The sequence below is a fragment of the Dysidea avara genome, chromosome 9 (genome assembly GCF_963678975.1).
Source record: "Dysidea avara chromosome 9, odDysAvar1.4, whole genome shotgun sequence".
Classification (NCBI taxonomy): domain Eukaryota; kingdom Metazoa; phylum Porifera; class Demospongiae; order Dictyoceratida; family Dysideidae; genus Dysidea; species Dysidea avara.
The window spans coordinates 1,559,071-1,576,443 of NC_089280.1; the positions used below are offsets into that span (position 1 = coordinate 1,559,071).

Below are 17,373 nucleotides of genomic sequence, written 5' to 3' on the forward strand. Positions count from 1 at the left end.
ACACATGAAATTGTAGCTAATCACCCTACTATACCATACTACATGAAAAGAAAACAGAAGAAAAAGTTGATGATTTTGACAAAGTGAGTGTTCAGGTTTATGATTTCTTGACATTTAATTAATCAAAACTGATAAATGTGGAATAGTCAACTTTCCCTTCCATCAAAATTTCATGTGATACAGTAAGATTTATTGACTGTTCTATTAGAGTGATTGTTCTGCCAATGTCCTCTATTGTATAACATGTACCACCACAGTGCAATAAATCTCCTCCCCCATACAAAATAATATTACCAACACTTATTGATATTACTGGATATCATTTTAAAGTTGTTTGTTGTTTACTAGCTGGTTCTGAAGTTACAAGAGGAGATGGTTCTTTGTTACTTTGTTCTTCTAGTTTCTGTATAGTGTCTGTATTTAAACTACTAGTGAAAAATTCTTTCTTCTTTCTTGCAACATATCGTCTGATCTACAGTGAAGGGTTATCATATGATATATTATGTAGAGCCACTCACTGGCATGAAGCAGTGATCATCCAACTTGTAGTCATGATAGAACACCATGTAAACTGTGGAACCTGTAGTGAATCAACAACATCACTATCAGCTAGCTGACAGGGATTATAGAAACACTTAGTTTAGGTCCATTTTGTACTTAATGAGTTAACAGGTACATGATAACAAAACTCTACTAAAAGTTTAATGAGTTAACAATTGATTAGTCAGTATTATGATGGGTACAAACACTATAGGTATATACATACACTAGGGAAGTGATCAATTAGGGGGTGTGGCTCCAAGTAAGCCTATAAACAGCAATGTGCATGGCTCTGCACACTCCTACAGACAGTAGCAATTGATTCCAAAAAGCTCGTGGTGTAGCACATGAAAGAAAAGAAGCTGGTTTGCTACAGGACTAGAATGCTATGACGTGTACATACAAAAGATAATTAATTTATGCCACACACCAATCAGACCTGGGTCTTCTATAAAGCTGGACAAATATATGACCTGACCTGGTTTCAAGCCTGTTTCAGATCTGTATAGTCAAACCATATGAACCATGAACTGAAAAAAATACTTTTTAAAAAAATTATTTATTAAGGCTTTACAGCACAACTGCTGAAGGTCTGTAGGACACCTGGTCCTACAGCCTGTTTAAAGTTGTTACAGAAAGTGTGTTTGAAAAAGTGGAGAAAGGATACTGTATTTTAAAGTCCTGAAACAAACTGGAGTATTGCACAATATTAAATAGTAAAATAATAAGTGTTATATCCCTACTGTGCATTTCTATTATGGTATCTTGAGCACAGTAGGGATATAACACTTCTTATGTTTTACTGCGATTTAATATTAATATTGCAGGGGCGGATCCAGAGTTTGGAAAGAGGGGGGAACCTTGCTGAAAAGTTGAAGAGAAAAAAAAAGAAAAAAAGGTCACAACAATAATACAATAATAGCTAGTTATATCCTTTACCAAATATATTATCTAATCAAAAACAGCCAAGCTGTAAAAAAGGAGTGCGGCCCTTGAAAAGGCTATGGTGAAAAAAGATGTGAAATCCAAGGTGGCGGCCAAGAAATGGCTGTGATGGTAGGTTAATGGTAAAAATTTTAATAACAACAATTCAGGTGAATTTAGTGCCGCTTGGTCAATTTGGTGCCGCTTGGTCAATTGGCACCAAATTCACCTGAATTGTCGTTATTAAAATTTTTACCATTAACCTACCATCACAGCCATTTCTTGGCCGCCACCTTGGATTTCACATCTTTTTTCACCATAGCCTTTTCAAGGGCCGCACTCCTTTTTTACAGCTTAGCTGTTTTTGATTAGATTTCACTTCTTTTTGTATTTGTATACCCCAAAGCCGGCCTACGGCCAGCTTTGGGGCTTTTTAACCTATATATTATTCTTTACCACAGGAAAAAGAAAAAGATGAAGCAGATTTTATAAATACTTTAACTCATTCTGATTTTATCAGTAAATGTACAAATTATATATATAATGCATATATCAAGAGTTCATAATATAAAAAGAGAGCATATATTTATTACATGTCAATTAATCCCCACAGGATAATTTGCAGCTGATCTCTCTACTGGGTGACTTGAAATGTAGCTGAACTGTCTACAGAGTGATCTGCTTGTACGTAGATGAACACTTTACAGGATTCTCTCTACAGGGTGACTTGACCCTAGCTGAACTCTCTGCAGGGTTATCTGTTTGTAGTTGAATTCTCTACAGGGTGATTTGTTTGCAGCTGAACTCTCTACAAGGTAACTTCTTCTAGCTGATCTGTCTACAGGGTGACTTGTTTCTAGCTGGTCTCTCTACAGGGCGATTTGTTTGTAGCTGAATTCTCTACAGGGTGGTTGCTTTATAGCTGAACTCTCTAAAAGGTGACTTCTTCTAGCTGAACTCTCTACAGCATGATCTTTTCATAGCTGAACTCTCTACAGGATGATTTGTTTGCAGCTGAACTCTCTACATGATGATTTCTTTGTAGCTGAACTCTCTACAGGGTGATTTGTTTGTAGCTGAAATCCTTACAAGGTAACTTCTTCTAGCTGATCTTTCTACAGGGCGATTTGTTTGTAGCTGAGTTCTCTACAGGGTGTTTGTTTGCAGTTGAACTCTCTATATGGTAGTTTCTTTGTAGCTGAACTCTCTACAATGTGACTTCTTCTAACTGATCTCTCTACAGGGTGATTTGTTTGTAGCTGAACTCTCTACAGGTGATTTGTTTGTAGCTGAACTCTCTACAAGGTGATACTTCTAGGTGATCTCTCTACAGGATGACTTGTTTCTAACTGATCTCTCAACAGGGTGATCTGTTCATAGCTGAACTTTCTACAGGGTGATTTGTTTGCAGCTGAACTCTCTACATGGTAGTTTCTTTGTAGCTGAACTCTCTACAATGTGACTTCTTCTAGCTGAATTCTCTACAAGGTAACTTGTTTCTAGCTGATTTCTCTACAGGGTGACTTGTTTCTAGCTGAACTCTCTACAGGGTGATTTGTTTGTAGCTGAACTCTCTACAGGTTGATCTGTTTGTAGCTGAACTCCCTACAAGGTAACTTCTTCTAGCTGATCTTTCTACAGGGCAATTTGTGTGTAGCTGAGTTCTCTACAGGGTGATTTGTTTGCAGCTGAATTAACTCTCTACATGGTGATTTCTTTGTAGCTGAACTCTCTACAATGTGACTTCTTCTAGCTGAACTCTCAACAGGGTGACTTGTTTATAGCTGATCTCTCTACAGGGTGACTTGTTTCTAGCTGAACTCTTTACAGGTGATTTGTTTGCAGCTGAACTCTCTACATGGTGGTTTCTTTGTAGCTGAACTCTCTACAAGGTAACTTCTTCTAGCTGATCTTTCTACAGGGTGATTTGTTTGTAGCTGAATTCTCTACAGGGTGATTTATTTGCAGCTGAACTCTCTACAAGGTGACTTCTTCTAGCTGAACTCTCTACAGAGTGATTGATTTTTTTTACAGCTGAACTCTCTACATAGTGGTTGCTTTGTAGCTGAACTCTCTAAAAGGTGACTTCTTCTAGCTGAACTCTCTACAGGGTGATCTTTTCTTAGCTGAACTCTCTACAGGATGATTTGTTTGCAGCTGAACTCTCTACATGATGATTTCTTTGTAGCTGAACTCTCTACAGGGTGATTTATTTGTAGCTGAACTCCCTACAAGGTAACTTCTTCTAGCTGATCTATCTACAGGGCAATTTGTTTGTAGCTGAGTTCTCTACAGGGTGTTTGTTTGCAGTTGAACTCTCTATATGGTAGTTTCTTTGTAGCTGAACTCTCTACAATGTGACTTCTTCTAGCTGAACTCTCTACAGGGTGACTTGTTTCTAGCTGATCTCTCTACAGGGTGACTTGTTTCTAGCTGAACTCTCTACAAGTGATGTGTTTGCAGCTGAACTCTCTACATGGTGGTTTCTTTTTAGCTGAACTCTCTACAAGGTAACTTCTTCTAGCTGATCTTTCTACAGGGTGATTTGTTTGTAGCTGAATTCTCTACAGGGTGATTTATTTGCAGCTGAACTCTCTACAAGGTGACTTCTTCTAGCTGAACTCTCTACAGAGTGATTGATTTTTTTGCAGCTGAACTCTCTACATGGTGGTTTCTTTGTAACTGAACTCTCTACAGGGTGATTTGTTTGTAGCTGAACTCTCTACATGGTGGTTTCTTTGTAACTGAACTCTCTACAAGGTGACTTCTTCTAGCTGATCTCACTACAAGATAACTTGTTTCTAACTGAACTCTCTAAAGTGTGATCTGTTCATAGCGGAACTTTCTACTGGGTGATTTGTTTGCAGCTGAACTCTTTGCATGATTGTTTCTTTGTAACTGAACTCTCTACAAGGTAACTTCTTCTAGCTGATCTCTCTACAGGGCAATTTGTTTGAGCTGAACTCTCTACATGATGGTTTCTTTGTAGCTGAACTCTCTATTAGGTACCTTCTTCTGGCTGATCTGACTACAGGGTGACTTGTTTGTAGCTGAATTCCCTACAGAATAACTTGCAATGTAATATAATTGAGTAAATTATAAATGCAGCTGGATGCTTTATTAGGGTGACTGTTCTATTAGAGTATCTCGATCTCGCATTTGCTACACGTAGTTGCCTTTCGAATCATAACTCAGTGGTTTGCAATCCGATTCTTCTGTACTACTGCAAGGACTTTCTATGATGATTATTCCAGCTACATACTGATTTTGAGCTCATTGCTCTAAGCGGTTTGCCTGATAGACACGAAGACTAATAGTATTTTTATTCATAAAAATCGATCGCGTAATTTTGACACAGGTCGGGTTTTGTGTCATATCTCCGTGGTCTTTATCCCGATTCCTTTCAAACCACAAAAAGGCACTCCTACGATGGTTGCTCCATCTACATAGCAATTTTCAAGTGATTCATCAAAGGAGTTTACCCTGTAGGCGTGACAGACCTTCGACCTTATTTTACGCAAATAATCGGTCATAACTCCGTGAATGTTCATCGGATTCCTACCAAAGTTGGTACAGAGATTCGCCTTAATGAGCCCTTTAAGTGTGCTAAATTTCAGCCCGATCCGAGCACACATTCGTGTTTTATGGCGGATTTTGCGAAGTGTGCGAAATGAAGAAGAAAAAACGAAGAAATTAAAACGAAATTTTGTTCGTTCGTATCGCGGAAATGGCTGGAGCGATTTTCTTCAAATTTAGTGTGTAGACTCCCCTTGCTGGCCGGCACCTCTCTAGCAAATTTGATTCCAATCGGATAAGGGATCACAGAGCTACATAGGTGTGAAAATTGCGTTTTCTTTCTTCCTGTTAATATACTTACGGTGTGGCGCGCCGGCTTCTTGGGCCGCACGACACACTATCGTGCGTCTTGATATCACCATAGATAATAGAGTAAAGGGATAGGAAACGCAAGCGATTTCCGGTTTGATTTCCGTTACGCGTGACTTAAAAGGACAAGACAGTTTTGTGAGAATTAGTGTTCTAAGCAGTGTAAATAGTAATCCAACAGACTACAGTAAGTATTTAGGCCTATGTGAGAGATTTTGGCGAGAGAATTCAGACCGTAGATTAGATTAGATTAGATTATCGATTTTTGTCAAAGGACAAGGGTCACACAAAAGGCAAAGCCTGCAAACGTGCTCCCCTTACAAAGACATACATACATACATACAGTTACAAGTACAAAATAAAACATACAGCAAAAACATGACACACGACAACTACATACCTATACAAAAAGAAAACAAAGAGAAAATTACAAAATCAGGTTAGCTGAGCAGAAATCGACGAAGTGCCATCCGAAAAGGAATTGCTTTGGAAATTTGTAAAATTTCTACAGGTACTGAGTTCCAAAGAAATGGAGAATTTATAAAAAAAGAAAAACGGTATGCGTTAATGGTAGATGATGATGTGGTAAGTGAAAGTGAATGGGATCTAGTATTGGTGCTTGAAAACTTGAAATGTGAGTTGAACGGGATAGAAACTCTGTCATGTAAAATATCGTGTACTTGAGTGATAGTAACAAAGCGTATCGCATAGCGTAACAAAGCGTAACAAAGCGTAGCGTAACAAAGCGTAGCGTAACAAAGCGTAGCGTAACAAAGCGTATCGCAAAGCGTAACAAAGCGTATCGTAGATTTTGTAACAAAGCGTATCGCATTAACCGTGATTGTTACACGCTGTCACACTTTCGCTCATCGTACCTTCATGCCTCGTCCATACCGTTTCTTTTATAGCCGGTTCCACTTTCGAATCTTGTGGTAAGCTAGGCGTGTCACCAACACAGTCTTTTACCGTTACGTTGTACTGCAAGGTGGTTTAAACTTTTGGTTAAAAATGGAAGATACTTAGTCGTTTCTTCAAGCAATAGTTCCTGTTTTGCTCCGATATTTCCTCTGGTTCCCTCTGTTAAATGGTAAGGAATAGGTTTATCACAGTTAAAAGGATAGAATATATTTACGAAGAAAGTAAAGTGGTTTAAAGTAATTTTTGGGCCGTTTTTTTCACTTTCAATCTCCTTTAATTTTGCGTATAACTTCCTTGAGGGTTGGTACCATCCTATTTCCCTCGATTACTTACTTGAGTTCACTGTAGCGAAGTTTCACAGTCGTTGGTTACAAAATTCTGTCGTTACAACAATTTGTTTCTCTTTGATACAAGCGCAGCAAGCGTAACGAGTATGTTCGTGACGTACTACACGGAATTCCAATAGAAATGTACGTATTTTGTGACGTCACGTTATTGCGTTTCCTATCCCTTTACTCTATTATCTATGATATCACGTATGTGAATAATTATAGCTTCACAGGTAAGCTACACTGCCTCATGAACACTGTGACTGCTTTATTAGAGTAATTGACTACTCTATTAGAGTATGTCGATCTTTTATGCAATTTTTTGAAGGAAGGGGGGCACGTGCCCCCCCCCCCCCCCCCCGATCCGCCACTGTATTGTGCACTACTCCAGCTTGTTTCAGTACTTTTTATTGATGTACTATGGTCCCTACTCTAGTTGAAAATTCCAAACTTTTGTGTACTTGTTAGAATTGATTTGTATTTATTATAGGTTTAACTTTGTTAGTGTAATTAGGATATAGGTTTTCGGTACGCATGTTTCAATCACGTGATAAAAAATGGCTGCCATGTAAGTGACCTCGTGTTCGTCGTGAGTTTCGGGCTGTTAGTTTTCGAAGATAAATCACAACATCTGGCGCCCAACGTGGGGCACGAGTAGGATTAACTGCTGTACGACTTCAACTAGAAGCAGCCCGGAGGAAGTTGATAGGCGATTCGACTTTTGATGAGACTCCTGCTGAACCGACTTCAGAACACTTTGTGTAGAAGATTCCTTCGTCATTTAAGGCTGCCTTTGCCACAATCAATCTTCTGAACCACCTGCTAAAACGCTGTTGTACCGTGGCGAACTCTAATCTAACGGTACCAGTAAAGGCAAGCCTGACTACATTCAATTAGTGCTGTTTTTTTGTGTGTGTTTTTCGTTTAGAGATTCGCCTGGTAATACTATGTCTGATGAGAGATCGCGTGCTATACGTGGAGGCCATCGTGGTGTCGTCACAAAGCTTGTTCGTGAAGCTGAGGAAATTACTAATAAAGCGGACCCTTTAGACTCAACGCAACGGATCAGACTTAGTGTGATTAAACAGCAACTGGATGTCAAGTTGAATTTGTTGAGTGACATGGACAAGGAGATTCTCACTCGTTGTGAATTGGATGCTATTGTTAATGAACTTGAAGAATCGGAAGCAGTCACTGCTAATATAATTAGTTGTAAGCAGAAGATTGAAGAGAGGTTAACAGTAGTTACTCCGGTTACTAGCACTCCCGTGTCACCCATGTTGCATGCTTCATTGCCACCCCCTTCTTCTATTGCCGTGGCAAAACCTCGACTGCCTAGATTGCAACTTCCCAGATTTAAGGGTGATGTCAAGAATTGGCCAGCATTCTGGGATTCTTTCAAATCGGCTGTCCATGAGAATACAGAATTATCGAAGGTGGATAAGTTTAATTACTTAAATTCATTGTTAGAAGGCACAGCCTTAAAGTGTATTCAGGGGCTTACATTGACTGATGACCATTATGACACTGCCATTGGTATGCTAAGAGAAAGATTTGGGGACCCCCAACAAATAATATGTTCTCATATGGAAGGGTTAATTAAAATTCCTAATTGCACAAGTGATCGCTCTGGTGCACTTCGTACAGTATATGACAAGATAATGGTCAACATTCGAGGCTTAGAGGCACTAGGAGTTACGTCGGACCAGTATGGAAGCTTCTTGATTCCAGTCATAATGACTAAACTACCAGATGAGATTCGTTTAAGAATTGCCCGTGAAGCCGGTAGAAATGCTTGGAAGATCAACCCCTTACTTGACATTTTGAAACAGGAAGTAGAGGCTAGGGAAGTGAGCGAAGGGTCTACCATTAGTACGATGAAGAACCCTGTTGCCCAGCCACCGCGGCGTGAACCCTCTTCCACGGGTAGTGCATTGATTGCCAATAATTACGGGATGCATTGTGTTTATTGTAATGGTGAACACTACTCAGCTTCTTGTTCTACAGTAACCAGTGTAAGGGATCGTAAAGACATACTTCTGAAGGCTGGTCGTTGTTTTAATTGCTTAAGGGCTAAACATAAGTCAAAGGAATGCAATAACCAGAGGACCTGTAGACACTGTCACCGTCAGCACCACCAATCAATATGTGAACGGGCACCCCCTGCAGTGAACACTGGCAGTGGTGGTACTGATTTACGCTTAACTGACAAGTCAACTGTTGATACAAGTATCGAAGGTGTCACAAGTACGACTAACTCTAACAAGGCCAGTACTGGCAAGGGGGTTGTACTCTTGCAAACTGCACGAGCCATTGCTGTGGGAGAGACCAAGAGAGTCCCAATAAGAATACTTTTAGATGGTGGTAGCCAACTGTCTTATGTCACTAAGTCATTGCAAGAACGTCTAGGGCTGAAGTCAATCCGAAGAGAGAAATTACGCGTTAATACCTTTGGCAGTTCCTCATTTGTGGCGAACCCGTGTGACATTATCAAGGTCCCCATTCAGAGTCCGTATAGTAATGAAACCTTCAACATCACAGCCTACACCTCACCTGTTATCTGCTGTCCACTTCCTCGTTTGGTTGATCCAAGTGCTTTCAGTCACCTTGCAGGGTTGCAATTAGCTGATGCCAGTGATTCTACACAGCAAATTGATATTCTAATTGGATCTGACTATTACTGGTCTGTAGTGACAGGAGAGACAATCGTCGGTAACCATGGTCCGGTAGCAGTGAATAGCAGGTTGGGTTGGCTCCTTTCGGGACCCTCAGGCAATAGTGATACTGTGAACTTCACACATTGTAATGTAATAGTGAACTGTGATGACTTAGTGAAAGTAAGTAAGAATGATGACCTTGTCAACACTTTAAGGAGTTTTTGGGACACCGAATCAATTGGAGTATTAGATGATTCCCAGGATTTGGCTGACGAAGATGGTTTTCTAGTCGGATTGAAGTTTTGCCATAGCCGCTATGAAGTAAACCTGCCTTGGAGGGAATCTGGTCCATCTATTCCTGATCACTTTGACCTTTGCTTGGGTCGATTGTGGCATCTTCATTCTCGATTATTGAAATCACCTGAGCTCCTCGAGAGGTATCACACAATTATCCAAGACCAAATAAGTAAGGGAATAGTTGAGTTAGTCCCTGATGATTCACGAGTAGCTACGGCAACAAGTAACACAGTACATTACCTCCCTCACCATGGGGTAATACGTCAGGACAAGCAGACCACTAAACTAAGAGTGGTATATGATGGTTCAGCAAAAACTAGAATGGATCCTTTATCGCTGAATGATTTCCTTAAGACAGGCCCAAATATGATTCCTCGACTATTTGATGTCCTTGTGAAGTTCCGTTGGCAGACGATAGCAGTAACTGCAGACATTGAGCAAGCCTTTTTAATGGTATCTATTGCACCCCAAGATCGAGATGTTTTACGTTTCTTATGGTTTACGGACCCTCTTGATGCTGCTAGTGATATTATTACATTGCGATTTGCTCGGCTGGTTTTTGGTCTACGTCCTTCCCCAGCTATTTTGGGTTCAGTCATATCGAAACATCTTGATAACTATCAGTCTCAATATCCTCAACTAATTCAGTCTATTAAGAACTCATTTTATGTCGACGATTTTATCTCTGGGGGAGCCACTGTTGAGGAGGTCTTTAATACCTACGTGGTTGCCAAGAATGTTATGGCTGAAGGAGGCTTCAACTTGAGAAAATGGGCTTCAAATTCACCAGAATTGATATCAAGGATTATCAATGCTGAATCTAGTTCATGTACTGATGCTACTCCAGGCCAGTCGAGTGGAGGAGATAAGTCACTTCAGTTTATTGTTGGGAGTGGTGACCCTCAGTCCAAGTTGCTTGGGGTGGGTTGGGACAGCTGTTCAGATGAGCTTCATTTCAATTTCTTAGAATTGACTGACCAAGCAAGCAAATTTCCTCCAAGCAGAAGATCATTGTTGAAGGTCACGGCAAGTATATTTGACCCCTTGGGTATACTTAGCCCCTTTGTGGTCAAGTTAAAAATTTTGTTTCAGACATTGTGTTGTCAATGCACCGATTGGGATCAGCCGTTAGAGGGTGAGTGTTTAAGAGAATGGAACAAATTTTTGTCTGAGTTCCGTATCTTAAATGGAGCTCGAGTACCACGATGCTACTTCCAGAAGGGACGGGTTTTACGTCTCAGTGAGCTGCATGGATTCAGTGACGCCTCTGAGCACGCCTATGCTGCTGTTTTGTATTTAAGAAATGTCTACATGGATGGTACCATCTCTATTAGCCTGGTTGCATCAAAGACACGAGTGACGCCGGTCAAGAAACAGTCGATTCCGCGTCTTGAATTGTTAGGTGCCTTGATACTAACACGACTAGTAAACGCCGTGCTTGGGAAACTCCCAATGCAGCTAACCCCTACTTACTGGGTTGATTCGACTGCAGCTCTATTTTGGATTAAAAATCACAGACCATGGAAGCAGTATGTTTCAAGAAGAGTTGCTGAAATTCGTTCTCATACCTCACCAAGTCAGTGGAAGCATTGTCCAGGAGTTCTTAACCCCGCTGATCTTCCATCTCGTGGATTAGGGGCTCAGAAGTTGTTGGATTCTGCCCTATGGTGGGGAGGCCCACCATATTTGAAGTCCTCAGAGAGTGAGTGGCCTGAACTTATCAACCCTCAACCTAATGATCATACTCTTGCTGAACTGGCCAAGAACCCGGCTCAAGATACAACACATGTGTTGACTACTGTTGCTTGCAATGGCTTGCTAAACCTGAACAATATAATTGACTGCCAGAAATTCAGCAAATGGAGTGTATTACTCAGGGTTACTGCTCGAGTACTGAGATTTATAGAAACATGTAAGGGTACTCCACTCAAGGCTCTCAATGTACAATATAGTAATGATTCTGAGTTGGAGGCAGCAGAGTTGGAGAGGGCTGAAACACTATGGATTCGTTCCATTCAAGGGGAGGCCTTTGAGAATGAGATTAAGTACTTGAAGAGCAACTCTGTTCATGGTAAGCCATTGTATGTTGAACAATTTGGTCTCTATCTAGATAAACAAATTCTGAAGTGCAAGGGGAGACTTGGCAATGCATTATTAGCTGCGACTGAGAGGCACCCTATTTTGTTGCCCACCAAGCACCCATTCGTCAAGCTACTTGTGATGGAGGTACATAGTCGAGTGAAGCATGGGGGAGTGAATACTACTCTTGTAGCCACACGCGAGAGGTACTGGATCTTGAAGGGTAGGCAGTTGGTTAAAGGAATCATAAGAAGATGTGTAATGTGTAAAAGGATGGAAGGTCCTCCTTATGGCTTGCAGCCCTCTCCTGATCTTCCAGAGTTCAGAGTATCAGACAGTCCTCCCTTTACTCACACCGGGCTAGACTTTGCAGGCCCTTTGTATGTTCGAGAGTTAAGAAATTCAGACGTTTCTTCCAAAGTCTACATTTGTTTGTTCACGTGCGCATCTACCCGTGCAATTCACTTGGAGCTTACTCGTTCTCTTAATGTCGACACTTTTTTGCTGGCGTTTCGTAGGTTTGTTGGTAGGCGTGGCTTGCCAGCTACTTTAATCTCAGACAACGCAAAGACCTTTAAGTCTTCATCAAGAGAAATCAGTTCGATTTGTCGAGCTGCTGAGGTGTTGCAGTACTTGAGTAACCAGCGTACCACTTGGAAATTTATTGTGGCCAAGTCCCCTTGGTGGGGAGGCTTTTATGAACGGATGGTACAAACAGTGAAGAGACCCCTGAGGAAGATAATAGGAAGGTCAAATTTGCGATATGATGAACTGAACACCATCCTTATTGAAGTGGAGTCTGTGATTAATTGTCGTCCTTTGACCTTCGTATATGATGACAACGAAGGGGTGAGTTATGCCTTGACCCCATCACATTTACTGTATGGGCGACGGATGGCTGTTTCCCCATGTGCAGGACATTATGAAGTTGTTAGTACTAATGCTGCTCTGACAAGAAGGTCAAGGAATCACAAGCACGTACTCAATCAGATAATAAACAGTTGGAGGAAAGACTACCTACTTAGTCTACGTGAAGTACGGACAAGTAAGCTCAGTGGATCAGGTTCTTCTGTTCGAGTTGGAGATGTTGTAATATTAAAGGACGAACATATTAAAAGAGCTTTTTGGAAATTTGCTAAGGTAATTGAGCTTCTAAAGGGATCAGATGGAATTGCTAGAGCAGCTTTAATTAATGTGTCAACAGGAAGTGGACCCCCCAAGATATTGAAGAGGAGCACACGTCATCTAATTCCCATTGAGGTTGCTTGTTCAGAAGAAATTCAATCTGATGTTCCTCCCACAGTTGTAACAGATGGCTCGCTTGTTAATGATTCGGATAAAATGGCTGAAGGTGCAAATGATACTGAAGTCCCTCAACAGGATGACAATTCCAGGCTGCGTAGACAAGCTGCAATCAGGGGGGAACAGACACGAAGAACCTGGACTGGACATTGACAGTGTTTGCTCCCATCTGTGACCAAACAGGGGGAGTGTGTTAGAATTGATTTGTATTTATTATAGGTTTAACTTTGTTAGTGTAATTAGGATATAGGTTTTCGGTACGCATGTTTCAATCACGTGATAAAAAATGGCTGCCATGTAAGTGACCTCGTGTTCGTCGTGAGTTTCGGGCTGTTAGTTTTCGAAGATAAATCACAACAGTACTTGTTATCTTACAGTAACTGATCAAGCTCTGTATATAGCTAAATGAATGACTGTCATAGCTACATGTATATATACAAACAATTTGTTTGAATAATTGACTGCGCACTGTACCAGTGAATTTTACAATGTATTTGAAAAATTTAACTGAAGATATATATATATATATATAATTGCTGTACAATATTGTTTCTGTCATAGTTCTAGTCAGCCAATTAAATTGTGTGATTGACCTGGCAGTGTTTGATCTTCTATACTATTCAGTTATATAACAACAGAGATGCTGGCTATTGGGAGGCTAAGTATTCGCAATATGGATCACCATTTTCTGTTACCAGTGTACCAGAAAACAGGATTTCATAGGTACGTAGTAAACAACCATGAAATAACTGTACAGCATCAAAAATCATTAATTTGTGTGTCATTTTACTGTGGAACATCTCTTATCTGAACCTCACATGGAGGAAGCCTAAAGGCTGCTGTTTATCTGTTAGGCAGCTTGTTTATTCTACTACTAACAAATAGAAGGGAAAATTAGGATTAGGGATCAAACCTAGACTGAATTAGGGATTAAATGTACACTAGTGTACCTGCAAGTATACCTTGTATCACCACTTTTTAGTTATTCCCTTGTTTTGCAACTTTTTCTTTGATCCCTAATCCAACTAATGTTCCTTCTACTTGTTTGTTTACATTTTATAGCATAGTTAAGACAAAAATGAACCAGCTCTTATGTACCACATTTAAAAGAAAGAATGGTGCCAGGAATGCTATAAAATTAATTTTGCATCAGAACGTGAACCCCAGCAATCAATGATGTAATGGAAAGAGAGGTGGCCAATTATGCTTTGTTTTCAGCTATGATTCACCCATTACACAGCATTACAAATGAAGAACAGTACAAGAAGCATCTCTGCAATCAGTCTATAGTCACGATGGAAATACAGGTAACAGCCACAGGGAAACCACATCGCACTATCGTGAATCAAAACCTTGTGTTTTCAGCAAAAAGAACTGGAACACAAATTAAAGGAGGACAAATGCAAGTCCATGATGTGTGTATTGTATGTACTGTAGTTGGTGAAAAGGCACATCTCGGGATGAAGCGATGTCAAACAGTGAAGAAATCAAGTCCATAGCCTTATTCATTGTTGAGTTATGCTTGGCTGGAGGCATCAGTCAGTCAGCATAAAATTCTGCTAAATAGAAAAACTTTAAATTTCATAGAATTTTTTGGGAAGGGTTTGGGGTTGGTCAGATGACATTTTTGGGCTTGGCTTTGCCTAACCAATGCTGCCAAGCTGTCATGAAAGGGGCTTTAAGGTGAATTTTTTGCTTGAAAAGCCCAGTTCTTCATGATCCCTAATATACAGTACTACTGTGCTATATGATGACCACCACTTGGTTGCTAGGTGATAAAACATTTTCCAGCCCAGGAGAGTCACCATGAATACTCTGTAGTGACTTCCCCTCTACCCACTAAACTGTATAGTACAAACTGATGGCAATATCAACAGTTACTTCAGAATAACATTAGCATGCATTTCTTAGTCACGGACATTTCTGAGATACTTAGAGTAATATGTATCATACAAGAGAGATTCCACTGTACTACAGTTCTTTGTTTGCCAAATACTCTAATAGAACAGTCAGTGGTAATTCACCATAAGTGTGTGTTTTATTGGAGTAATAATATAGGAGCAAATTATCAAAATTACCATAATTTCTTTTGTAGAAGAATAATAACTTCGACCATACACCAGGGATTAAATATCAGCTAGCTTGTGCCTCTCGACCTCCTTTTTTCATTGCTTTTTTATCTGTGATCTATTCTAATGCAAATTTCTCATTCTTGCTTGTAATTTTTTGTTTACATTTTGCAGTAACATATATCGCATACCACATCAAAGGAAAGAATGGCATCAATGCATTAACTACATGATTGAGCAAGCATGACACACCTCAGTTATTGATTATTGAAATGCAAATTGCCTTTCCAGTCCTTTTTTCAGTAATCTGTTATCCAGGCATTGCAAATAAAGAATGGCACAAGACGTTTCTCTGCAATCTATCCCTAGCTGCTACAGAAACTAGTGTTGAGCATGTACCATGAATATCGATTACAAAGTGGCCATTCTACTTCAGATCCACCCATTTTACAGGATTACAAATTAAGAACAATATGAGCAATCGATCCAGTCACACTATGAAAAATAAAGTACCGGATCCATGCCATACGTTATCACCAATCAACACCTATGAGGAAGAAATGGAACACAAAGAAGATAATGGTACGTAGGACAATGATGCATGTTTGTAGCTACAGTTGGCGAAAGGACATATCTTATCATCCAACAGCAAAGTATTCAAACCTTTAGCCTTATACGAGGTTGGTTGAGTTATGCTTGGCTGGAGGCATCAGTCAGTCAGTCAGTTATTCAGTCAGTCAGTAAGTCAGTCAGTCAGTCAGTCAGTCAGTCAGTCAGTCAGTCAGTCAGTCAGTCAGTCAATCAGTCAGTCAGTCAGTCAGTCAGTCAAACAATCAGTCATTCAGTCAGTCAGTCAGTCAAACAATCAGTCAGTCAGTCAGTCAAAAAAAATTTATAATTTTTGTCGATACAGCCAGCAACAAAAATTTTTTGATGATTAATTTTCCTGGTTTATGATATACTACAAGATCCCTCTGGATGAGTTTGCTTCAGCGTGATCCAGACAAGTTGTTGAGCAGCATTTATACTACAAAGACCAATCCAATCCAATCAACAAAAAACTTAAACCTACAATCACTCATCAGTTGTTGATGGAGTTAAAGGATTTCTGCTGTCTATTACCTTCTTGAGCCCTTATGTTTTCTTGAGACCGTCCTTCTATATCGCTTTCTAAATACTCTGACATAGCTTCATTTCATCATTACAGTCACCATTTCAGCTGTAGTTCTCCATATTCTTTATTCTGTTTACTAAAGCCAAATTGAACTGCAGGGTCACAACTGTTTATACTGTTAAGCAGAGTGAACTAGATCAAACCAGACCCCCATCCTAGCAGGTTTATTTCATAGCAGTTTGGCATGATTCAGCTCAATACTAACTTGGAAATTGTTCTAAATCTAGATAGTTCAACCTAAGTGTAAACAGGCTGTATACTGCCAAGTTGTTATGAAGGAAAGGTGACACTGGTTTTTTGGCAATATTCTTCAGCAAGAAACCCCAAATCCTTATGATACTTACTATACAGTACAACTGTATTGTATAGTGACCCCTACTAGCTTGTAATTTCTAATTTTTCTTATACTTACAAAATAGTAGAAGCAATACTGATATACTCACCCTTGTCTGTTTATTCTGAGGTACAGGGATGATCCGTTGCTTAGAGTTAAGATGAACAGGATGTGGCAGACTGCTCCTCTGATCGGCCATCAATGTAGTGTGCTACAAAACAACCCAACATTAGTAGAAAATTGCAATATGTGTTATCGTGGTGTAGAAGGAAAATGACAATTTCGATTTTAATGTATGTATAATCTACTGGCAGTAAATATGTAGTAACAAGTGTACTATTCATTGACACTTAATTGGTGTATATCCTAAATAGTGAAGCTGTGAAAAGGATTCAGCCTTTCAAAAGCTAGGTATATCAAGACATAGTTGCAATAATGTCAATCAAATACACAGCTCTGTCATCATTTAATATTAGTTCACATGTACAGTAGCCATTTTTGACCTTCTATCTTTGATTGTCTTTTGAATGCCACACCCTTTTCACATCTTGGCTGTTTTGGCATGGACAGTACTATTTGTGTTCACAAATTTGCAATTACATATCTATATTATTTTATTTTATTGCCACATGCATGCTAGTGTCGTTTGATATTGAACTGTTTTTTTTTTGAATTGTTATACCATTTTTCTCTTTATTTTCGTGCAAAATTTTTTCATGATAAAAATTTTCGTATAAAATATATTTTCGTATTATTTACATGAATAACTGCTGTAGTTTGATCTTGTATAAATTTTTTTGTGCAAGAAATTTTTGTACAAATTTTGATACGAAAATTATTTTACAACGAAAAAAAGCAAATCACG

The 17,373-nt window shown here is 39.6% G+C and overlaps 2 protein-coding genes across 2 annotated transcripts in view; one reads left to right on the forward strand and one right to left on the reverse strand.

Moving 5' to 3' along the window:
• Positions 1–285: 285 nt before the first annotated feature.
• Positions 286–17,373, reverse strand: part of LOC136265424 (M protein, serotype 5-like) — a 35,821-nt gene continuing 18,733 nt past the window's right edge. Inside the window, exons 3-5 of the mRNA XM_066060271.1 lie at positions 16,618–16,719; positions 519–580; positions 286–472 (exon numbers count right to left, since the gene is read on the reverse strand). The gene's annotated coding sequence lies outside the window, so the exon portion shown is untranslated. The remainder of the gene's footprint in view (positions 473–518; positions 581–16,617; positions 16,720–17,373) is intronic.
• On the forward strand, positions 7,544–13,084 carry LOC136266520 (uncharacterized). The gene has a single exon (XM_066061532.1). The coding sequence runs from the start codon at positions 7,544–7,546 to the stop codon at positions 13,082–13,084; it is 5,541 nt and encodes a 1,846-aa protein (XP_065917604.1).